The sequence below is a fragment of the Cinclus cinclus genome, chromosome Z, assembly GCF_963662255.1.
Source record: "Cinclus cinclus chromosome Z, bCinCin1.1, whole genome shotgun sequence".
Taxonomy (NCBI): domain Eukaryota; kingdom Metazoa; phylum Chordata; class Aves; order Passeriformes; family Cinclidae; genus Cinclus; species Cinclus cinclus.
The window spans coordinates 61309710-61332850 of NC_085084.1; the positions used below are offsets into that span (position 1 = coordinate 61309710).

A 23141-nucleotide genomic window follows, 5' to 3' on the forward strand; every position below is an offset into this window, starting at 1 on the left:
TGTAGAAGTAGATTCTGAGAACAAAACACAAAAAGACCCTGAGCAACTTAGACATTTAATATGTTATGAGCTGCATAATTCACAGAAATTCAATTTTAGGCATTTGATCCTTACTTTGAAGTTTTTATGAGGACTTCTTTTTATCTCCAGAACTGGTGACTCTCTTATCTCTACTAAGATATGAAGTCTTGGCACATGGCTCACACTGAAGAACATGGAGTTTGCTGCTAGAGGTACCTCTATGGCAGGACCCCTGAGGAACCCAGTCAGTCTGGTTTTCAGAGCACAGGAGAAATGCAGGGACTGCATTGGGCTGGTGGATCTGATATGGGATATTCTATGCCGAGCCATGCTTGGTTTCAAATGCTTCACTGCCAAATGAGTGCTCTCCCACTAGGTGAAGGCAAGGCTGGTGGGGAAGAAGGAGGTAGGAAAGAAAGGGCTTAATGCTCCTTTTCAAACACAGGTCACTGCAGAAAAGGAGCTCAAAGATCATGGGTGAGAGCACAGAACAGGAGCTGGATTTCATCGCCCAGAGGTGAAAGTAGTCATGGAAGGAAGGGCTCTTCCTCTTGACCTCATTCTCCTCCCTTGTAAATTTCTCATTCTCTTGTGTGCAGTGACATAGCTTTAACTGGGGGTATTGATATGGCCTCAGCCCAATTCTGCTTGCTTTTGAGAGGCAAAACCAGATGCAGGTTTGTGAACACTACCCTTGAGCTACACACAGACCCTGCCAAACCTACGTGTCTTGTGGATTTGGGGTCCTGTGGATCCAGTATTTTCATGCTGAATGCCTCAGTGTGTATTATCACACACGTTGTTAACAGGTCACCACTTCCAAATGCATGTGTGCATTTTTTTCTTATCTATCCACCTCATAGGTCAGGTTTCTGCTAGGAGAGCTTGCAGAGACTGCAGTGGCTGCACCAGCAGTGACAATACTTTATTTCTTCTAAGTAATATGTGTGTTTGATCATTGTTTTCAGGAAATAAAATAGCCAGACGTTGCAATATCTTCAGAGTTGAGATATACAGCTATCTAATGCTCTGTACTCCGTGGAAAAGTGGCAGTCGGCTAGCAAGAGTGGAGCAAAGTGAGCTGGCAGCCCTCTAGTGGGGGCAAAGAAAATGAAGGGCACAGCAGCTCAGGAAGCAGATGTAGGATCAACTGGAAACCACAGGAAGGAGAATTTGACAGGAAAAACCCAAAACCAAAACAACAGCAACTACAGAACCCAACAGAATTTGCCAACAAGGTGGCAGAGAGCAGTCCTTCTTGAAAGAGAATTGCTGTAGCTGTGCTGGTGGGTGGAGAGGATAAAGAGGCAGTCAGTCAAATGAATGGTTTCTGAAAATGGTTTCTGAAAAAGCTGGGGAGGTCAGACCAAAAACCATCTAGCTCAGGACCAAGTCTCCAGCAGCATGAGTATGTACTGTAGGAGTGATTCATCCTACTTAGTCTCCCAGCCTTTGCCAAATTATTATTTTGGGGCTTTTTGACTCAGAGGTGAAAAGAGCTCTTCAGTTTTCCCCAGTAAATCTGCCCCTTCTTTGTAACAGAAATTGCTAAACAGGTCAAGTGATACTCTGTAAGAGTTGAAGCTGACAAAGAAAGGGGGAAACCAAACTGAGAAAGAGTGGCTGTGTTTTAAACTATACAAAAATGCTCATGGATTGGAGTTGAATGGACCAGAAGTGATAAAAAACTAAAAGACAAGAAAGATTGTGATATAGTTCTACTAAAGAAGACAAGACAAAGGCAAAGAGGCAAAGAACAGAAGAGTGCAGCTTAGCTGAAAGGGAGCTGGGCACCCTTGTCTGGTGTGCTGAAGCAAGCAGAAGTGCAGGACACCACCTCCAGGCCAAGGGTGTTGGATAGCAGCTCTTGGCCCTGTGTCTCATAAAGGAATTCATGCAAGACTAAGGCCAGGGTTGAAGTCATACACAGCTGTGTACTGCAGTTGGGCTGGGGGGGAGGGGGTGGGCAACAAGGAGAAAAAAATGGATTTGAGGTTAAAATCAAACGTGGAAATGGTAATAGCCAATGAACAGACTGAAGTGCCAGTCTTTGCCAGTGGTGTGGATAGAGGAAACTGAGCTGGAGGGAAGTTCAAAAGAGCTCTTTTTACAAAAGGTAAAGATGCAGAGATGTGGCCAGGGATCACAAGGCTGAGGTGAAAGCTGGCTCAAAAAGAGATTCCTGTTACCTGCTTGCCAAACAAAGGGACAGGTGTCTGAAAACACTGCAAAGCTGAATGAAGGGATGCACTAGTGAAAGGAAAAGGGAAGAGGGCAAGAAGTCTTCAGGGCAAAAGGGTATCCAAAGGGTCCTTGGCATCTGTGTGCTGCCTCTCAACTGGCATATCCATCCTGAGCACTTTCAGTAGGCTGAATTCACCAACACCTTTGCTGCACTCCTTGGTTGGCCCTAGCTGCTATTGTTGGTCTGAAGCAGCACAGAATTATGCAAGATTTTTCTGTACTAATTAGTCAACACTAATTGCAGTGGCGTGTTGGTAATTATCGATGATTCATAAACTGCAAAGGCTGTAAGTCTGCAGCTGAAATGGGGTAAAGACTTTTGTACTGGTGATTTAGAAAGGTGAAAATTCAATGAAGTAGCAAGTGCTATTTTGCCTAATGGCACTGCTATGATAGTAAGGTAATTGGTGATCACTGAATAACACCAAAGCACAAGAGTGAAGAAAGTGTTATTGACTTTGTCTAGTTATTTGTTTCATAGCTGATTCCTGTGGAGATTGCTTAGAAGATTACAATGATACTGAAAATAATATTGGGCAGTTAAAAATGTCAAAACAAACATTTTTTTTTCTCTGTTTTTAAGCTTTTATTATTTCTAGGTAGTTATTTCTTTGCTTGCAACACAGTGTCTCTTTCTCTGCTCACTGAAATTGGGGATTTTCTCACTGGCCTCTTTGGAATCAGGCTTGTTTCTGAATGTTTTACCAGAAAAGTCTGTTATGAGCTACTACACTAATTGATTTAGGTTGCAGATCTATTAGCAGTCCTTCCTGGCAGTCAGTCAAATAATGAGAGCTTTATTTAAATTGGAAATCATCAGCAATATTATACTCCCTTAAGTGAGGAAATGAACAGAGGTATCATGGTATCACTAATATGCAATGTCCACATGGTCAGATTCTTCTGGGAGTTCAGAAAATGTGGAATTAGTTCCTTCAGGCAAGCGAGAGATCTGTAAGATATTTGTGAAGGCCAGGCAGACATGCCATTATTTTTGCTGCCTCCTTCAGCTGAGTTTTGGCAGAGAAAAGTGAGCCAGTTACTTATAGCCACAGCAGTTTGGGCATATAAATCCAAGGGTCTGATTCAGGTTGTAAAGCAGGACTCAAAGATCAGAAATAAGGATGTCAGACATAGCTTTTGCTGTATCTAATGAGAAGGTTTATTTATCCTTCCCATACGCAGGTTCATTACCAGTCTTAATTTGACAGCCCCATCTGTTTCTGTGCATTGTGTAAGTAATGAAGTTGAGCATTTTAGGAACGTAAAGACTACACATAGCAATCTTTCAGGTATAACAGCACCTATTCTGCATCCCTCTGTGGTTCTGACCCTATCATGTCTGCACCCAGCAGGACAGGGACACGTTCACCTACATCGCGGGTCTCTGATTTTCTAATTTTCACTTAGTTTTTCTGCTGTTAGGAAAGGCAGGAGCACCCTGAATCTGGAAGGGAGGAAGAGAGAGAAAGACCCTGGGTTGTTTTTTTGTTTTTTTCTTTTTTTTCCTTTTCTGTTTTCTATTCATGAGGCTGACACAGAAACAGCCAGGAGAAAAACTCTGAGTCAGAGGATTATTTTGTTGCTGTTGTTTTAAAATAAACAGGATAAGAAAAGTGGCTAATCTATAAAGTAATTTCTGTAAAGGACTTGATAGACTCACCTGCATTGATCTCTGTCTTGGACACAATTATTCCATTTTTGACAATACAGAGTGACTAACACAAGATGTCTTCTGAAGTGGTAGAAAGTGAAAGGCATTAATTTACAATGTGAGTTCCCTGATATTTCTCTGGCATTAATAAATGGATAATAAAATAAATATTTGTGTCCAAACATACATGGAAGTGTCTGTACTCTTCTTTTGTTGAAGAATCTCATGCTCTTGATCAACACATTCTGAGACAGTTTGAGCTATGTATTGCCAAAAAATTTGCTTTTGCTCTGAGACTGACTGAAGTCTGCTGTGTAGTCTTACAGATTTGTCTAATGAGATTACTTCAAAACCTTCTTTTTAAAATCAAAATATATGATGATAAAATTTTTATTGAAGAGTTTCCTATTGAATACCACTGGAGTGTGAATGGGCTGTTTTTCTCTTTTGGTTGGGGGGAATAGGAGTTGTGAGTTTTCAGAGAATTGTTTCTTTAACTTACTCTTTACTCATGGTAATGATGAATGCTAACTTCCATTTCTGTTCAGTTATGCTTACTGGAACTAAGCTACATTTTGCTACAGCAGGAGTTCAAGTGGGAAGAGAAGCTTTTCTCTGAGAAAAGGAGAGGTTAACTACACTTATATTGGGGGCAGCTTTTGCTTTGGAAAACAGTGGCAGGCTTTGTAGTTTAATCTTTTGGAGTACTGCCCATTACCACCTTCTGACGTACGTTGTAGGGCTGAGAAGAATCGATGCGCAGTGGTGCATGAAAGTCCAACGTGTCAATTGTAGCTATACATAATGCCACTGTCTCACATGCAGGCAAGGCTGTTAATGCTTAACACAGTATTGTATTCTCTAAAAAAAAAGAGTAGAATACCAGGAACTTCATCTGTTTTAAATGTTTATACACATTCCTTTGAAAAATACATTTTTTTAAGGATTAAGTATAGCCTGTATAAAAGGCTCAAATTAGTGAGCACCACAAAGAAATAAGGCTTCAGCATTCCTATATGCCAGGGAATGGCTTTGGTTATCTGCCTACTATTAGGATTTTGGTTAGATTACATGTCTTGCAGGGTGATTGCTTTAGCTCACCTACACCTGGGACAACTGGGGTAACTGGTAACCAGGAAAGCAAAGAATCTGGCCTTTTGGAGATTGGTAAATTGCAACTAATACTCCATATGCATGAACATTTTCAGGGTTCTCTGAACTCTTCTCATTAAGCATGTGCACCTGTGTGAGGACATATGTATTGTTCTGTTGCTTAACAACCTTCTGTAGCTAACGATTTGAAGTGAAACAAATCAGTAGTGCACAGGAGAAGTGTACTGAAATGTATCAAGACACAAAAAGTACTAAGGTAGTCCAGTTCCTAAGAAGTATAACAAACAAAGCAGCCACAGCCCACATATACTGGCTTTCTTGTAGCAGGTTTAAATTATGATGTGCAATTATGTCTTCTGAAAATGTCATGGCTCACATGGTAGTGGCATTTTTACCTGAAAACTGAAGGCTATGGTTCTGGAAAACAACTTCAGAACAAGTTCGCTTTTCTGAAAAGTCACTTCTTTCCTTATCAATCCCATTAAAATGTTATTATTTACAATACATCACAACACCTTTAATAAAAGTTCTGTATTCCATTCAAATGAATAACTTCTGGCCAGAGATAAATAGCTTCCTGTAGTCTCCAGCAAAAGCAAGTCCTTCTATGTAACCTAGCTACTCTGTTGGGAAAAGAGGAGAAAAGGAAATGTGTTTTTCTTTTTTCCTTATTTAAAACCCTACCATATTTAACTTAAAAGACAAGTAAAACAAAAATAGGAATTTGGTAAAGATGACCATGTATGATGCCCTTAAAAGAAAATAAATTAAGGCTACTAGTCATATGCCAGTGTGCCTTTTAGATTTTTCATGGTTCTGTTTCATCTTTAATTTTTATATGTAAAGTGCCATCTTCTTAAGAACCAGACTGAAAAAAAAAAAATAAAAATCTCTATTTCTCTTCTTTAGCAGGCTTCAACTGCAGAAGTACAAGTTGGACCCATGAGACTGACACAATACCCAATTCAGGTAAGATGCTCCTTCAGTTTCTGAGAGTTCTTCAGTTTCTTCGGTTTCCTTCAGTTTCAGTGTTAATAGGTGGAGAAATTAAGATTCAGCCTCTATAGTTAATACTTTAATTTCACTTGTAGGAAGGACTGTGAGATGGATAATGTATGTTTTGTGTATCTGAATGCTTGAAAAGAGATCTACAAGTAAATGAACTTGGTAAATAAGACCTTAAGACTTCCATTAACATCCCCTCAGTCCCTGTATCTGTTCTGCCAATAGGAATGTGTGTGTATGTGCATCAACTAGAAAAAGTTGATATTAGAAAAATATCAAAAAAGTTGGATATTAGAAACTGGTCAGTTCTGATATACCAAAGCTGAGAGCAAAACAGGACAGAGAATTGTTTTACAGACCACCAATCCAAGAAATCACACAACCTCCAACAAGACAGGTCCAGTAGCAACAACTCTCATCCATACATGCTTCTTTTTCTGTACATTTTTTTCCTGTGACAGTACCAGATGCCAAGTTATTTTTTTCACTTTACAGTGGATGTTGGAACTCTCAGATTATAGGAAATTAAATAATTTTAGCCTTTAACATAGTTTTAGGGATACATAATTAATCTGAATTAATTTATGGGGTCAGTTAATTCTGTAAAATACAGAGACATTTAGTGATCAGTCACCCTTTCTGTGAAAAGCCTATGTGTGGAAGAAAGGCATAAAGATTTCCATTTTTATGTCTTTACAATCGGTTTTAATGATGACTCAACCTGATGAAATTACTTGTTTTTGTTGTAATAAGACTGTGGAGCAGTGGCTTCAGCAGTAGAACTGTCCTCACTTTTGCAGGGAATTTTAACATAGAAGTGTGGAACTTTTCACAGAAAAATGTTTTTACATCATGTTCATCTTTAGAAAGATTATCAAACTGATATTCAACAACTACAAATACTCTCAGGGCTTTTGTCAGGATATTACTTTATAGAAATTGAATTTGCCCAAGGGAAAGTTGGATTTTTGTTATTTTTGAAAACTGACATTCTTGGTATCTTTTCAGATGGGGGTGTTATTTTGTCTTACATTTCACAACTGAGAATCTGTGTAAGAAAAGAATCTGTCTTAAGCAGAAATTATTAAGTAAAATCATTAACTGAAGCATTTTTCTTAAAGATGTTGCCATACATTAACTTATTTACAGTTAAGTAAAACACTTTATGTAAACCCACCTCGTTTGTGGAACAAATCACATTATCTCAGATAATGTGGCAAGTAATGCACACATCCACACATTTAAAAACATGTGCTAATATTTTATTTCATTTTGACAATACAGTCATGTGTTTCTCTGTGCAGTGCAAACATCTACTGAATATCACATTTTAAATGTCTATTTGTGCATGATTAATCATGTCTACAATTGTCTGAGAAATTAAATTCCTTTTGTTACAACAATTGCCACTGGGGCTTTTCTTAGTGAAGTTCATTTTATTCTGGTGTGTTTCATGCTGTTATGGGACACCTGTGCCAACCTCCAAATGGCACATATTTTTTGTCTGAGAAGTGACCTCACTTGTGCCTGTGACCTGCCATAAACCATTTAATAGATTCCCCACTGGACTTCATGACCATATATGTCAGAGTAAAAATCTGGTTTAGTTTGTACAGAATTGTGACCCAGGCGCTCCTGGCCTTAAGAGGCAAAGGGAAGCGTCCAAAGCAAAACAGCCAGCTCCAACCCTCCAAACATTCCATATACAGCTTGCACAATTGTCTCAACTTTGTACAAAGGCTTGTAAATAGCAATGGTTTGATTTCAGAAATTACCATGCTGAAAGTACACGAAAATGTGGTTATTATAAACAATTAGTGCACGTAAAAAAGGTATTGGATCCTCTTACTGAAATGTTTACTCATAAATGTTTGAATGTGTTCCTGTTCAAATGCTGCATTTTCTCACCTTTTTAGGACATTTATTTGCTATTATCTCTTTTCAAAGCATTGACTCTGTGATATTCCCTGACGAGCTGCAAATGAAGCACAATGATGCACAGCATTTTGCTGTTCCCTCATACCAATGTAGCAGGAGTCCCTCTGCAACTTTATTCAGAGATACTATGTCTTTTCCATCTTGAAAGTCTCTTGCTGGGATATGATGATTTGAAAATAATTATCTTCTTAAGTTGCTGTAACTTTCTTTTCTCTTTAGGTATCCTTCATACAGCAAAAACAAAAACAAAAAACAAAACAAAAAAATCCACCTATATGAAGTTTTTTTCCAAGGAACACAGATGGAATATAATTATTTCCTTTATTGTGTTATTTATGTGGATTGTTATATTTTTGCCTTGATGTTGACAGCATTGTTCAAATATACTTGTAGTTACATTATGTTCTGACGATTTATAGTAAGATCCGCATGAATGTTAATGAGAAAGCATAGTAGTAATACTTTAAAACAACTTTTAGAGTTAATATTCTTGGAAGGATTTGTGCACTGATAATTAGGTACCAGTGAGAGACTGGATGGTTTAATTAAGCTCCATTATTTTACAGCTGGTAAATTACTGCATTTTGTCATCTTTTATTTCCAAACTGGGAATGCTAAGAGAAGGAAGATAGCAAAAAATGCACCACCCCCTCTCCCCTCAAATTTTCTTTCCACATAATGTTTCAAACTAGGAACAAAATAAAACTAATGGCAGTTGGAACCAAACAGAAGATTGTTGTCAGAGTAGGGACTTCACTCAGGAAGAAAACCTGTGTCTTGGCTACATCACTGCTTTCCAGCACTTTGATGGCTGGGAAAAAAAAAAACAAAAAAAAACAGGAATTAGGAAGAATGACAGCAGTTACCTTGGATGTTAACTGTTAACAAACCAAATCTGCTTATTGATAACTGTAATCAAAAACCATGCAATACATTGAAACTTTTGCTTAATATTTACATAATAGTTACAGAATATTTACAGAAATTCTAAGCATATAATTTTCTTCCATTGTATAATGAAACTCTGACTGCTTGTCCTGTCACAGTAACGACTGATTTTTTTTTTATTGTTTAGAATTCAACAGTAGAGACAGCTAAAGATCAGAGGAAAGTTATTGTCACCTTTTCTAGCTTCTGAAATTCATGTGCTGACATCACAGCTGCATAAAGCAAGGTGGATAAAGGTTATTGAGCTTTCCTACGGGCATTTGGAGCAAAATTTTGCTATTTTTCTTGAACAGGTTGTTTCAGTAAAGTCAAGGGATGACTTTTATTTGTGAAATGAAAAGGATTTTGCTTTATACATGACTAGTCTCTGGTTGCTGACTTTTTGTGCAATTTTAATAACTGTGGATAAACTTTTAACTTTTTGAGGCCTTCTTTTTCACAGCTTATTTGCATTAAATTAGCCCTTTTCTCCATCTGACATATAGGGTAGCATGGTTAGTTACCAGTCTCTATGGTAAATATGTGCAACTGTAATAGGGAATGTCTGCATGAATGTCTTGGATGAATAAATCGGTGCTGATAAACTGCATTATGGGGCAAGGATGAAATATTTATTCTCTCTGAAAAACATGACAAGCACAGAAATACAGCTGTTTTCAGCTTCTATTCTGTGTGTCAGCTTGCAAACAAGCTTCCTACAGCATCTGCTTGATCTTTAGAGTGGCACCTCAGTACACTTCCAACCTGATCTTGTGTGAACAGTTCCTTAAGTATTCAGTTGGTTTGTCTAAACTACTTTTATGCTCAGGGATAATCTGGTACAATTTATTTGGTAAAAAATTCTCACATTTGAATATTTTTCCTCCTGTACGTACCTGCTTGCCTCTTGTTCTTTTCAGCATAAAATAGTATTGGTTAATGCCATTTTTTTTGTGATTAAAGAAGAAATAACAAATAAAACTGTGTTAATTTTTGCCCATGTCTTCAGGGATGATAAGTGATAATTAAGGCAGTTGCATTTCACACAGTTCATTACAATCAAAAGTGTGTGTAGCTGGGATGGCCTGATGAGAGTGGCAATGATGTTTGAACACTCTGGCTGGTTGCTGATTGAATTGGAACAGGAGCTAGGAAAAAATTATCATGTGGCAAGCTGGTTTTGTCCAAAATACCAGTCCTTGTTTAAAAGAGTTAACTATTGATTATCTGTTGATGACCACTGTATCCATTAAGAAAGATGTACTACTGCTTCCCACTTTTAAAGCAGATTCAATCTTCCAAAGGGCAGAAGCGTTTGTTAAGACTTGCTCCATGCAGAGGACTACTTTATATGCTTAATGTGGTGCTGATGTTTTCCATCCCCTGCAGGTTTTGCTGATCTTTGCAAAAGAAGACAACCAAAGCAATGGTTTCTGGTGGGCTTGTGACAGAGCAGGATACAGGTGCAATGTTGCCTGGACTCTGGAGTCAGCACTTGAATGTTTCCTGGATAAGCACCAGGAAATAATTGTTATAGATCACAGGAACTCCAAATATTTTGATGCAGAAGATATCTGCAGGTAACCTGAAACACCTTATGTTTCTCTTAAGCTTCAGAATACACCATATGAAACCAAAGCACCTAATTTTAAACCAAAAAATGGGGGGGGGAACAAAAAAAAACAACAAACAAAAAATGAGCACCTAAAATTGTGGTAGAATGGAAGTTTGGGGTCTGAGGACAGAAGGTTTGCATAAATCTGTAAGAGAATAACAATATGAAAACTACAGTATGCCAAAGCTGAACTGTAGAATTATCTCCAGGTCATGGGGCTTCTATCAGAGCATAAGCCAAAGCTGTTGTGATGCTATTCCCTTCTGCGGGTGCTGCTTCTTTCCTGGCTTACTGCTGCAGCAAAATCTGAAGCTGCAGACTTCAAAGGAATGTGTTTGTTTGTCCACAAGGTCAGGCACTGCCAGTTCCTCGCAAAAGTTTGCATCACACTTCTAGTCCACATGGTTGTGTTTAAGCTACTTTAAGATTACAAGTGCTCAGTAATGGGATCCTTTGCTAAAATACACTGTTTCAGCTGAACCATACATTTTGCAACATACTGTGCTACTGCCATGAGCTGAAATTTGCCAAACTAATGACAAGGGATATTTTAATGCTCAAATCCTTGTGCTGATCTAAATTCTTCTAAAAGACCAATAGATAAACGTAAAGATTGTTTACTCAGAACAGTGTGATATGAGTGAAAAAAACAACCTTATCATTTGCCAGTAAAACACAAACAGAACGTTCTTCTGATAGCTGGTTTCTTTTTGGTTTCTCAGTAATATGAGACATGGTAACATTTTGTTTATTCAGGATTTAATAAACTATAGGATTTTGTAATTTGCTATGCCCACTTTTCTTACTTTCATTCCTTGAAAGCACTTCTCACCCTCCAAACAAAATTTTGCAATGTCTAGAAGGACAGTGGTAAATATGAGAGGGGGTAGAGATTCTTGTTTAAATTAGTCAAGGGCACTGAAGATGCTTTGCATGGACTGACCTTTCTTGACTCGCGCATTCAGGGCAATCTGCCCCAGATAAGGTCAGTACCTTAGCAAAGGGGAAACCTTCAGAGTGGGTCTAAAAAGCTAATGTTTGCCCGCTGTGGTTTTGGAGCTTTTGCCTTCTTACCTATGAAGAATGCCTTCTTTGCGTAGAGCAAAATGAGAAATGTGGTGGCAAAATGAAAATGGTTTGTCTAAATGGGGATAGTTAGGTTTGGCAGGGCACTATCACATTGTTTGGCCTCAGCATTGTCTTTTAGTCCTGACTTCCATTTATCGTTTCAGCGAAGGTACTCAGAGCAATATTGAGAAAGCATTCAGTGTAACTGAGAATTTTTTGTTTCCTCAGGTCTATTCGTGCCACAGAGCTATCAGAGCATACTGTAATACTTGCTGTGGTTCCACGCACGTAAGTATTACTGGTTTGTGAAAAAATTTTATTTTACCCCATAAGAACAGCTATTTAATCTACAGAAGTTATTTAATAATAAAAAGTATCTTACTAGCAAGTCTTACAGAATAAATGCACTGTTTTTTCATCTGAAATGGGCTAGTGATGTTTTATATTTTATTTGAGTGTATGGTAACATCTCTGTCACCTTCATTATGGGTTGTATAGTAAGGATGTCAGACAGATACGTGGTTTTTTCCTAAGAGAAATGGAAAATAAAAATCCAAACCAGAAAGCTGCGTATTACTTTCTAAAGGAAATAACTAGATAAATAACAGATTGTTGTTTACTGAACTGGGTGAAAGGGGCAAACTTCAATCCTGTTGATACTAAATCCACCAGAATGTTGTCCTTAAACCCTTATTCAGTAATTCATAACCCAAGCATTTAGGAAGAATTCTTACTGACTTAAATATACATTTATCAAATACCTTCAAATACCCCAGTTAGAACTCCTACACACTACTGAATCCATTGCCAGTTTTATTCATTTCCTAAACCAATTAAAGTATTAGGGAATAGAGTGGCAAGTGAACTATTACTGAAAGATCTGAAAATCAACTAAATTTGCTGCTGAACAAGGTTTTACAACTTAGTTTCACCTTTATCTTAATAACATGTTCTTAGATTATTTCTCATAGGATACCAGACAATGTCTTTTATCTTCTTCATACATATTTTTTTGCAATCCCCTTCTGTGTATGTAAAGAGATACAGGACTCCTCTGGAGGATTTGTCAGGTTTACTGTAGGAGTTACTATCAAGCTGTATAAAAGCTGCAAATATCTATAACAGAGGACTGTAGCACCAACTTTTGCAACAGTATGATTTTATGTATGTATTCAAGGAAAAACTCTTCTCACTGAATTCATTATACTTAGAGAACTATGTCAGATTCATGCCATCTAGTGCCTCAGGTGTTGTGTCCCCTTATAGTAGATAATATACCAGCCCTGCTTAATAACTGTATCAATTACCTGGACAAGGGGATTGAGTGCAGCCTCAGTCAGTTCACAGGTGACACCAAGCTGTGTGGGTTATTGATCTGCTGGAGGGCAGGAAGGCTCTGCAGAGGGATCTGGACAGGCTGGATCATGGCTGAGGTCAGTGGTGTGAGGTTCAACAAGGCCCAGTGCCGGGTCCTGCTCTTGGGTCACAACAACCCCAGGCAGTGCCACAGGCTGGGACAGAGCGGCTGGAAAGGACCTGGGGGTGCTGGTGACAGCAGCTGAAGAGGAGACAGGGTGTGCCCAGGTGGCCAAGAAGGCCAATGGCATCCTGGGCTGGATCAGCAATAGTGTGGGCAGCAGGAGCAGGGCAGGGATTGTCCCTCTGTTCTGGACTGATGAGGTCACACCTCGAGTGCTGTGTCCAGTTCTGGGCCCCTCACAACAAGAAGGTCTGAGGGGCTGGAGTGAGTCCAGAGAAGGGCAATGGAGCTGGGGAAGGGTCTGGAGCACAAGTCCTGTGAAGAACAGCTGAGGGAGCTGGGGGTGTTTAGCCTGCAGAAGGGGAGGCTCAGGGAGACTTTGCTTCTCTGTACAAGAGCCTGAAAGGAGGGTATACCCAGGTCAGTCTTTTCTCCAAAGCAGCAAGAGATCTGACAAGAGAAAATGGCCTCAGGTTGCATTAAAAGAGGTTTCAATTGGTCATTAGGAAAAATTTCTTCCCTGAAAGAGTTGCAAGCATTGGAACAGGCTGCCAAGGACAGTGGAATCACCATCCCTTGAAGTATTTAAAAGATGTGTGCATATGGCACTTGGGAAGTGGTTCACTGGTGGGCTTAGTACTGCTAGGTCAAAGGTTGAACCTAATGATCTTAGTCTTTTCCAACCTGAATAATTCTGTGGTTCTGTGATTTTGTTTTGTAGATCTGCTGACCAAGAAGAGACTTCTGTTCTCCCTCTTCTTGATGCAGGCTTTGATAGGGTATGTATAAATTGCCAATGTAATACAGAAAACATGGTAACTTCATAAATTACGGACATGTCTGCTTCCTCAAATTGAAAATTACACATCCTCTTCTGTCATAAATTTATTGATAAGAAACCAGTGGCAGTTGATTTAGTTTTCTTTTCAAGAGTGTATTCCAGAAGCATATGAAACATGAAGTTCTGTGATCTAGCTAGTCCTTTCAGAATAGTAGCTGTACTGTGATTATCTTTGTTTGGTCTGGCTGGGTAGAAGGTGGTTTTTGTTTATGACTGCACTAAGAAATAAGGGTGGGAGACTCTGATTAACATTGCAGCATGCTGGCTCGTCACCCAGGCCCCTCTGTGTGTCTCAGGCTGCTGGGATTTCTCTTCTAAAGGGATTATAAATCTGGTCTGACCTGTCATGTGAAGATTAATTTTCCCCCCAGTTTATCTGTTATGTTGGTTTGCTCCAGTTCTTCTCAGTACAGCTAGAGACACTCCCGTACAAGCAGCAGAAGGGAAGGTAGCTGTTCATACTGTTCCTCAAAGCGCTTTGTAGGAGAGAGTAGAAAGGCAGGAGTTCTCAGCTCTGAAAATCTAGTTTGCTTACCCTCTTCCAGTCTTTGTGTGAGTGGCTTTGGATGGATATTAATGTTATATTACTCTAAAATAAACCAGCTGTACTTTCTTAAATATATATATATGTTTAGGAAAATTAACTGTAGTTAGGAAAATCAGGGAAGAGATGAAATTAACCCAGGCAAAATCTCATTCTCCTATGCTCATACTGAGTCCAGTATCTGAGCTGACTCACATTCAGCCCAAGTTTGTTTATACAAGCAGAACATGAACCAGAATGACCATTTTCAGATGAGCTCCCAAAAAAGACGTATATGATCTTGTCGCTACTGTAAGAGTTTTGTGGGGGCAAAGCATTTCCAAAGCACTTAGACACTCTGAAAATTGGAAATGTAAGTCTAAGAAAAAGGTCAGCCCAAGAATGCCAGTGCTTTATTAGTGTAGTTTCTCTCTCTCTCTCTCTGGCTTTAATATTTTTCAAAGAAAAGTTTATTACTTCTCAGGTCTAGTGTTTCATTTTAACACAATGCAGGGCAATGTGTTTTGTGAGCTAGATTAAAACTGTAGGTGTAGTACCAAGTAAAGTCAGAGGTGACTCAATGGCTGTGACACATGGCTCAGTGGTACTCTCTGACTTGGAAGGAAAAATCTTTTTTGCACCTGACAGCTGCACTAACTACTCTCTCTTGCTGTCCCAAATTTATCGGAGAGCTTGCATAATGTAATAATTCCCTATTGGAATTATTTTCAAGACTTTAAAACACATCTGATGTCAAAGTTTCTATTTTTGCTGTGGGGTGGGCATCATAATTCTTTTTGCTAGGATGAGGATCAACAGGGACTAAATCCATTGCCACACATAGATTTAAAAATATGCCTCTTCAAACAGAGAGGTTGTATTTGCAGGGAGTCTCTTCCTCAGCAGCACAAATGAAATTTATTTTTGAAAAATTGCACCTGTTTAAATCATAAATTTTTCTTTATGCTGACTTATTTCTGGTTTTTCTTCCTTCTTCTCAAGAAAGTCTACTTTATTACATCTGATTTTCCCTCTATATCATTAACAGCTTTTGTGTTTATGTAATAATCCTGCTGCTAATCCAGTACATTAATTAGGCTGATATTTTTTCTCCTCTCAGCCTCACAAATCTAATAGTGGTGGCCTACTTAGGATGGGCTAATTTGAATAAGCAATTTAGCTTCCTGACTGATTTTTAGCTATGATTCAAATCAGCAAACAGGGGATTTAATGTTTGCAGTTACTGAATTACAACCTTGTCTTGTATTTTGGACTTCTTTTCCTTAACAAGTGTTGATTGTCATTGACCAGATACTATTAAAACTTTCTGGATTGTAATAAAAGAAGTCTTTAATATTAAAACTAATTCTTATTGCTAAGCAAAAAGAAGGATGCATTCCTGCTAGCTTATAACTCTTGTGGCTTGTACTAAATTCTGTATAGAACAACAATGGCATCCCATTATGATGAAGTAAAAAAATAATTTAAGAGTACGTGTTACTCAAATCAAGATGTACTGCATAAATACAAAACTTTGTAAAAAGAAAGTGTTTTGTCTGCCTTCTAATATCTGAGAGTTCAGAGATTTTACTCCTGTGTCCCATTAGAAGCAGAGATTAGAAAAAGAAATGTTTCCTGCTGTTTTCATGTCCCAGTTGATTTCTCAGTTTTGGGTCAGCTAGCGAATGACCAGCATCAGCACCATGAACTTAGATAAAGTGATTCTGTATATCTGCAGAAGACTATACAACAGTTAAGAGCTTGGTCAGCACTTTGATAAGCTGCAATTCTTGATTCTTAGCAAAAAGATTTGTGTCAGAAGTGTTGCCAGTGAACAGCAGTACTTAATTTTTTTCAGTAAAACACACTACAGTAAAATTCAGTTTCTAAAGAGCCTTAGTATATTCTAGTAAGTCTATTTAATAAAATAGGTTGCCATCATGGATACATTTTATATTATTGATAGATTTGTTCTTATTGTTTTAAAATTAGCACAAATGTATTTGAATATTTAAAAGAGCATCCTAAAACTGAAAATCTAAGTCTACATTGCTATAGAAGAGAAGTTTGTTTGCAGGCAGATTGATATGCAAACAGCACAACATTGTTTGCACATCTGCTTCTGCCAACTTGTTATTGTACCTTTTGTTTTCCCATGCATTCTGTAGTGTGTGAAGTGAAAGTTCCAGAAATATTTTAAGACCTTAACATTAAGGAGTGAAACAGACCCATGCCAACAGTTGTTTTTAATTTTACTTTTTTTACATTTTGCTCACAACTTGGAATTAAGCCACTGGTCTCCACAACAGTTTTTCATACAGGACAGAAGCAGAGATTTATTGAAAGCCTTCAAGAAATTCTTTGGAGGTATGCATGCTACTCTGGATCGTGCATGCAGCTGTGCTGTGAGAACTAGTGACAACAGAGGACATTTCCTATGATAACTAAAGTCACTGCATGAGATTGGTCAATAAACTTTAACTGAAGTCAGAGAATCTACTTCTTTTGTAGCAACTTAACATTTCTGATTTCAGCAGGACCAAGCACAAGACCTTTCAGACCTAACAGAGAAAGAACATTCTCTCCTGTCTGGCTGGAGTAAAAGTTTTTTTCACTATGGTCAGATGCTTCTTACTTTATATACTTTTATGCACTTCTGAATTCACAGTGACAGCTCAGTGAGATTACTTGTGAAGCAAAGTTATTTCACCTTCAGAGCTCCAGCTGCAATAGTTGCTTGGAAACAAACCAGTATATATTTTTATTTCTTCCATTTTTTTAGCATGTATGTTTTATATCTTTAGGGTTTTCCATTTCCATTCTGAATAAAGGATAAATATTCAAAATAAAACACCAAGGCAACACTGGTTCTTTGTGAGACTGTGTTTGGGGTGTTTTTTAGAGTATCTGTTGTGTTACTAAACCAAACGGGAAAATCCAGTAAAGGATTTAGCATATTTTTATACTTGCTTTGTATTTAGATATTTGTGTTGTTTAAAAAACTAGAAACTCATTCATAAGGAGAAGATCATTATTCACAACACAAAAGGTACAACAAAGGCTTATTTCTACCAAAAAAGGAAATACAGTTGAGGTTGGAATAGACTTCTAAAGTTCATCTTGCCTAACTTCCCTGCTCAAGTAGAGCCCCCTAAAGCAAGTTGTCCAAGACCATGCCACACAGCTTTTGAACATCTCCAAGGATGGAGATTCTGCAACCTCTCTGGGCAACCTGTGTCCAAGTCACCCCCATAGTAAAAAAAAAAAAGTGTTGCCTGATGTTCAGGCTCCCTGAAACTCCTTTGCTCCTGTTTGTGCCCACTGCCTTTGGTCCTGTCACTGGGCACCACTGGATAGAAGCTGGCTGTGTCTTCTTACAGTGTCCCTTCAGATATTTATATACCTTTATATGTTCTCCAATTCAGTGTTCTCCTTTTCAGGCTGAAAAGTCCTAGCTCTCTTGGCCAGTCTCACAACAGAGGTGCTTAATCACCCTGGTGGGCCTTTGCTGACCTCATGCCAGCTCTCTTTAAGAAGTTAAAGTTTTAGACATAGAAACAGAAATAACAGTTTAAAACTGTTCCAGCCTATGTCATGCACTTTTGATTTGTCTTGCAGCAATTCATGGAGAACAGCAGCGTAACTGCTTGTTACAATGAACTGGTTCAAATAGAACATGGCGAAGTACGATCTCAGTTCAAACTGCGGTATGTAAAAGTGTGAGAAACTGCAAGCATCAACCTCTTGGTCTAAATTGTGTTACTTTTCTGCTTCTTCTCACCTATGTATATATATATGCCTTGCATCTATATGTTTACTGCACTTTTGTATTTCCTCCTTATGTTACTTTGCAAAGGATGAACTCAGTGCTTTGAGTAACTGGTACCCTGAGAAATCTTGGTAATGTAGATGTGGGCTGCAAATTTACATGATGGTAAAACTTAACAAAGTCATTCTTGATTTCATGTGTCTGAGCTTTCATATTTGAAGGCTTGAGCTGAATGCAATCTTGATTCAGCTCTGAGTTTTTATTTTCTTACTTGGCCAAGACTTGGCAGACCAGGAGTACAATTTTATGTTACTGGGAAGTAAATTATGTTCATTCCCATATGCACTTTTTCTTTAATGTGACTAATTCTATATGTAATACAGGTTCTTTTGCAGGCATGTAGATATTTTTGCAATGCAACCATATGAAACTAGGAAAGAAATGCAAAGAAGGGGCTGTTATCTCTGTGGCATAAATTAATTCCAGTTCCATCTCCAGAAAATACTATCATTTTTCTACAGTTTCAGTGTCTCTGTTTAAGAAGATGATTTTTTCTAAGATTTTCTTTGCAAACTGTCTATACCAAACTGTCTTCACATTTTGAGTGATATTCATGCATGCAAACTGCAATTTACAGTAAAATATCAGGGAAAAATTTGAATTTTCATTTGTACAATTTTAATAGTTGTTTTCTGAAACTCAGCAGGAATGTCTTTCCCTTACCTCTGTCTTATTAGGCAGATGCCATTAAAAACTAAACAGAACTGATACAGGTTATGACATTCAGGCATTTTTTTTTTTCATTTGTGTGGTTTAATTAAGTGGGGAAAAGAGTGTTGCACTGCACATCTGTGCTGCTTGTTGTTGATCTGTGGGTCTTCCATACAGCTTTGTAAAAGTGAAAGAGAAGAGAATGCAGTTGATAGAATTAAACTCAGGATACGTCACATGCTCAGACACAAGAAAAATGTGGTGAAAAAGTAGCACCAGCCCCAGAGAGTAGTAGATGAGGTCATGTCAGTGGTCAGAAGTGACTTTCCACTCCTAGCACAGACTCCGCTTTTCCACCCTGCTGGTTCTGGTTTGAAACTTGGTTGGACATCTGTGTGGTTATTAAAGGGGATATGGGCCATTTAAACTTGTAATCTTGCTAACTTGCTTGCCAGATCAAATGAAAATACTAAGGCTTGAATAGTGCAAACATAGCTGTGTGTTTTCTTACAGAAAGTCTATTTAATTACATTTGTTAGCAGCTGATGTACCAGACAGGCATCTATCACTGAGACAAATTAGTTCCTTCACACAGCACAAAATCACACTTGGGAACCAGCTTGAATTGCTAGAAAATCACATATAAAATTACACTCTGAGCTCCTTTTATTATATAAGCAGAAGCACTACTGTCATCTTCTGTATAAAATACTTTTTTCCTACAAATCTTCATCAACATGGCTGCATGTCTGTGTTTCTTCGTATGTCTCTTTGTGTATCCTATTTTGTTTTGAGTTACTTCCACAATAAGCACAAGCAGCAGTGTCCTGAATTTCTTAATTCTCCAGTCAGTTGCCCTAACTCAAGTCTTACTATGCAGCCTGGAAGCAATATGTTCCTTTTAGGTAATAACTGTACAAGAATGTTTATGCATGGTGTGTTTTTGCTCCCTGCAATGAGAGTTATATAAAAGATAATTAGGTTGTCTTTAGACCAAATCAAAGATGAGGTACTGACATCTACCAAAGCAAGAACGCCTGAGCTGTTTCTTCTAGTCTTCATTCTTCCAGGCCATGGTAGGGTCTTGGAACTACATTATCTTCATGTCCCTTCCAACCCAAATCATCCTATGATTCTATGAGATATACATTTTTTCCCCAGTATTAGAAGTCTATATTAACATTATTGCCATCCTGTGTAAATCATAATTTAAGCAATTTGAATTCTGCAGCAAGAAGATAAAGCTTTTGTTTTTCTGCATTAGTTCAAGGATAGCCCTGAAAAAAATGGGTAACAAAGGTCATCTGGGTCCTGAAAGATCAGGATGTACAGAAATCAAGTCACTGCATTATTACTTGGAAGAAGAAAAATTGGTAATTTTTGGACTAGACTTTTGAGATAGCTCAAATTGTTTCCTTCAACTGTGTTGTATTACAGTTTCTTTGGTAGTGCCAACGCATTTGCTGTATTGAAAACTTTGTATATATCTGCTGTCATGATTCTTGTGTTCCCAATCTTATATGATCACAAAACTTTCTGATGTAATAGTAATTGCTATTTTTACTGCTAATTGTTAGTTCCTGCTGTTCAGAGCATGTGTGTAGATACAAGCATACTATTAAGATGATGCAGTACCTATGAGCACTTATACAATGTAATCTACAGTAAAAGCACATTAATAACAGGGATGTCTGAAGCAGGATGTTCTGAAAAAGTCATAATAAAGACAGTGATATGGTCTAGTCAAAACAACTGCTACTTTGTGGTTCAGCTATCAATAAGTACAATTTAATCACGTATTTATAGTGAACAAAATGTTCTAACAGTAAAACTAATGTGCTAATCATTTGCTACTTTCAGGGCTTGTAATGCAGTGTTTACAGCATTAGACCATTGTCAGGAAGCTGTAGAAATAACCAGTGAAGATCATGTCATTCAGGTAGGGGAGGAAATATTAACTATTTTATAGAATTTGAAAAGAGGAACCCTAAAGAGATCTTGGCTCAGCAGTTCCTGTTCTATATCAGCATTTTAGTTTTCTTGCCCATTAAAAAACCTTGTGCATTAAACTGCTTAATTTCTGGTTGCTGCACATTGAAGCCTGATGAATTTTTAAGACTTTTCCTTCTGTAACTTCATTTAGATGATAGTTTTCAGTAACACTGTTTCTGGTAAAACCTGCATTAGTGCTCATTCTGTGACTGCTGATGGATTACATATTGCCTTCTCTGTTCAGCCTCTTACTTGAATACAATGTTTCACCATTACATAGTACTTTTATATGAGAAACACTTAATTGTAGGAGTGTGTGTGTGGCTGGGATTTAGGATATAACTTATATATAACTTACTAGCCTTTAAATAAGTTATTTTTTTATTGTCCTAATGTACCTTTGTTTTGGCAGTATGTTAATCCAGCCTTTGAACGGATGATGGGGTACTGCAAGGGAGAACTTATTGGCAAGGAGCTCACTGAACTCCCTAAAAGTGATAAAAACTCTGCAGATCTTTTGGACAACATACACACATTTATTAAAAAAGGAAAGGTAAGCAAATGAAACAAACTCATGTGAAATTGCTATAGAGCTCTATTCTGATTTGGTTTTATTGCTGTAGGTTTAAGAACACAAGATGTGTTCTTCATGAGTACTCATGTAAGACCAGAATACTGTTTCTCAGATATCTAAGCACAACAGCCCATACCACAGACAAGTGACTACATATTTCATTTGCTTTGATTTTAGGATCTGACTGAACTCCTGCTGATTTGCTGGCTTAAGATCTGTATCAGAATGTTTTCTGTTTCTGTTTTGCTTAGAGCCCATGGAGCTTTTGTTAGTTGGAATGTAACAATTTGTCCCTCAGTTAGTCTCTCAGGTGGCTGAATCATCCAATCAAAATGTGTAACTTCTGTCAAACAGCCCAGCCTTCACTGACTGCATATTTAAAGCACCAAAATGCATTGGCACCCAGTGGGATGCCAATTGCTTTCCTAGTAACTATAGTTAGAATATCTGCAGTGCACTGTGAACTCCTGTCCTTGAGGTGATGGGCCTGGCAATACATTCCCCTAATTCATGCAACAGTCTCTTACCCCATCTCCCCTGGGCTGCAGAAGTACCTGTCGCCCTTCTCACATTCTGCTTCAAGACCTTTGGGGAGTTCTTGAACCTTTGAGTCACATCCAGCAATGATCTGAGCTTTGTGAGTCACTGTCTGGAGTTGTTTGCAGGTTCACCTTGGTTCATTAGCAATACCTACAGGACGGTCCTGCTGTGCTCCTCCTCATTTATATGGGCTGCCCAGCAGCTAGCACTGTCTGCTTAAAGGTATCTTCCACCCATTTTCCAACTTCATCCTACCCTGCTGCCAGGTAGCTCCCTCCTTAAGATCTTTCCTCTTTGAGGTTAGTTGAATATATTGCATGACAACTGACAACTTCAGTCAAATGGTGCTTGGCACAGGGCTCATTTTTGCCTGTTCCCAGGGAAATCCTCTGGAGGTGTTGCAGCCACTGCTTCTTATAGTGGCACCTAGCAAGAATGTCTGTCACCTCTTTAAGTAGATGATACCTAAAGTTCCTTGTAAAATTGTAAAGGTCCTTGTAAAAAATAACTTCTCCCAGGTGGAACATAATTATACTGTCCTTCTGTTAGTTAAATGTGCTGCTCTCCATTGGGTGAATATGTGCTATACTCCGTGTTATACTTAAGAGTACGTTAATTTTATACTATTTTTGAAAAGGCAACCATGAAATAAAAAAAATAATTCAGTACATAAGGACTATGCAGTAATAGATGAATACTCCACTGCAAGCTATGCATGCTCAGATGCTGTCTCTGTTTTGTGTGTTTCTTTAGGAATGGCAAGGAGTTTACTACGCAAGAAGAAAATCAGGAGACAATATCCAGCAGCATGTGAAGATAACACCTGTGGTTGGTCAAGGAGGGTAACTAACTTGTCCGGAACATAATTGCTTTCTGGGTTTTAGGGCCTTCTCTCTGCTTTCTGCATCTGTAAGTCTGATATGAACCTCCATGTATTTAGCAACTGGGCAACCCCCATGTTTGTGTGTATGCTTGTAAATGTTCCCACCTTCACAATTTAGAATGGACACATCGCCAAATTCAACTCCTAGATGTGCAGGAGAGTTCCTGGTCCAACACAAGGATCAGGTGTCCTGGGACAAAAATCTCAATGTTATTCTGAAGGAGTGTTTGTCACCTAGTTGTC

At 38.3% G+C, this 23141-nt stretch overlaps 1 protein-coding gene across 2 annotated transcripts in view; it reads left to right on the forward strand.

Moving 5' to 3' along the window:
* The window catches only part of PDE8B (phosphodiesterase 8B), a 68385-nt gene that overhangs the window by 24044 nt on the left and 21200 nt on the right, over positions 1 to 23141 (forward strand). The window contains exons 2-9 of one of the 2 annotated variants that reach the window (XM_062512673.1): positions 5942 to 6001; positions 10292 to 10482; positions 11814 to 11873; positions 13787 to 13844; positions 18048 to 18136; positions 20770 to 20848; positions 21314 to 21454; positions 22769 to 22857. In XM_062512673.1, the coding sequence (XP_062368657.1) occupies positions 5942 to 6001; positions 10292 to 10482; positions 11814 to 11873; positions 13787 to 13844; positions 18048 to 18136; positions 20770 to 20848; positions 21314 to 21454; positions 22769 to 22857 (767 nt within the window). The remainder of the gene's footprint in view (positions 1 to 5941; positions 6002 to 10291; positions 10483 to 11813; positions 11874 to 13786; positions 13845 to 18047; positions 18137 to 20769; positions 20849 to 21313; positions 21455 to 22768; positions 22858 to 23141) is intronic. The other variant, XM_062512674.1, reaches the window with a different exon arrangement.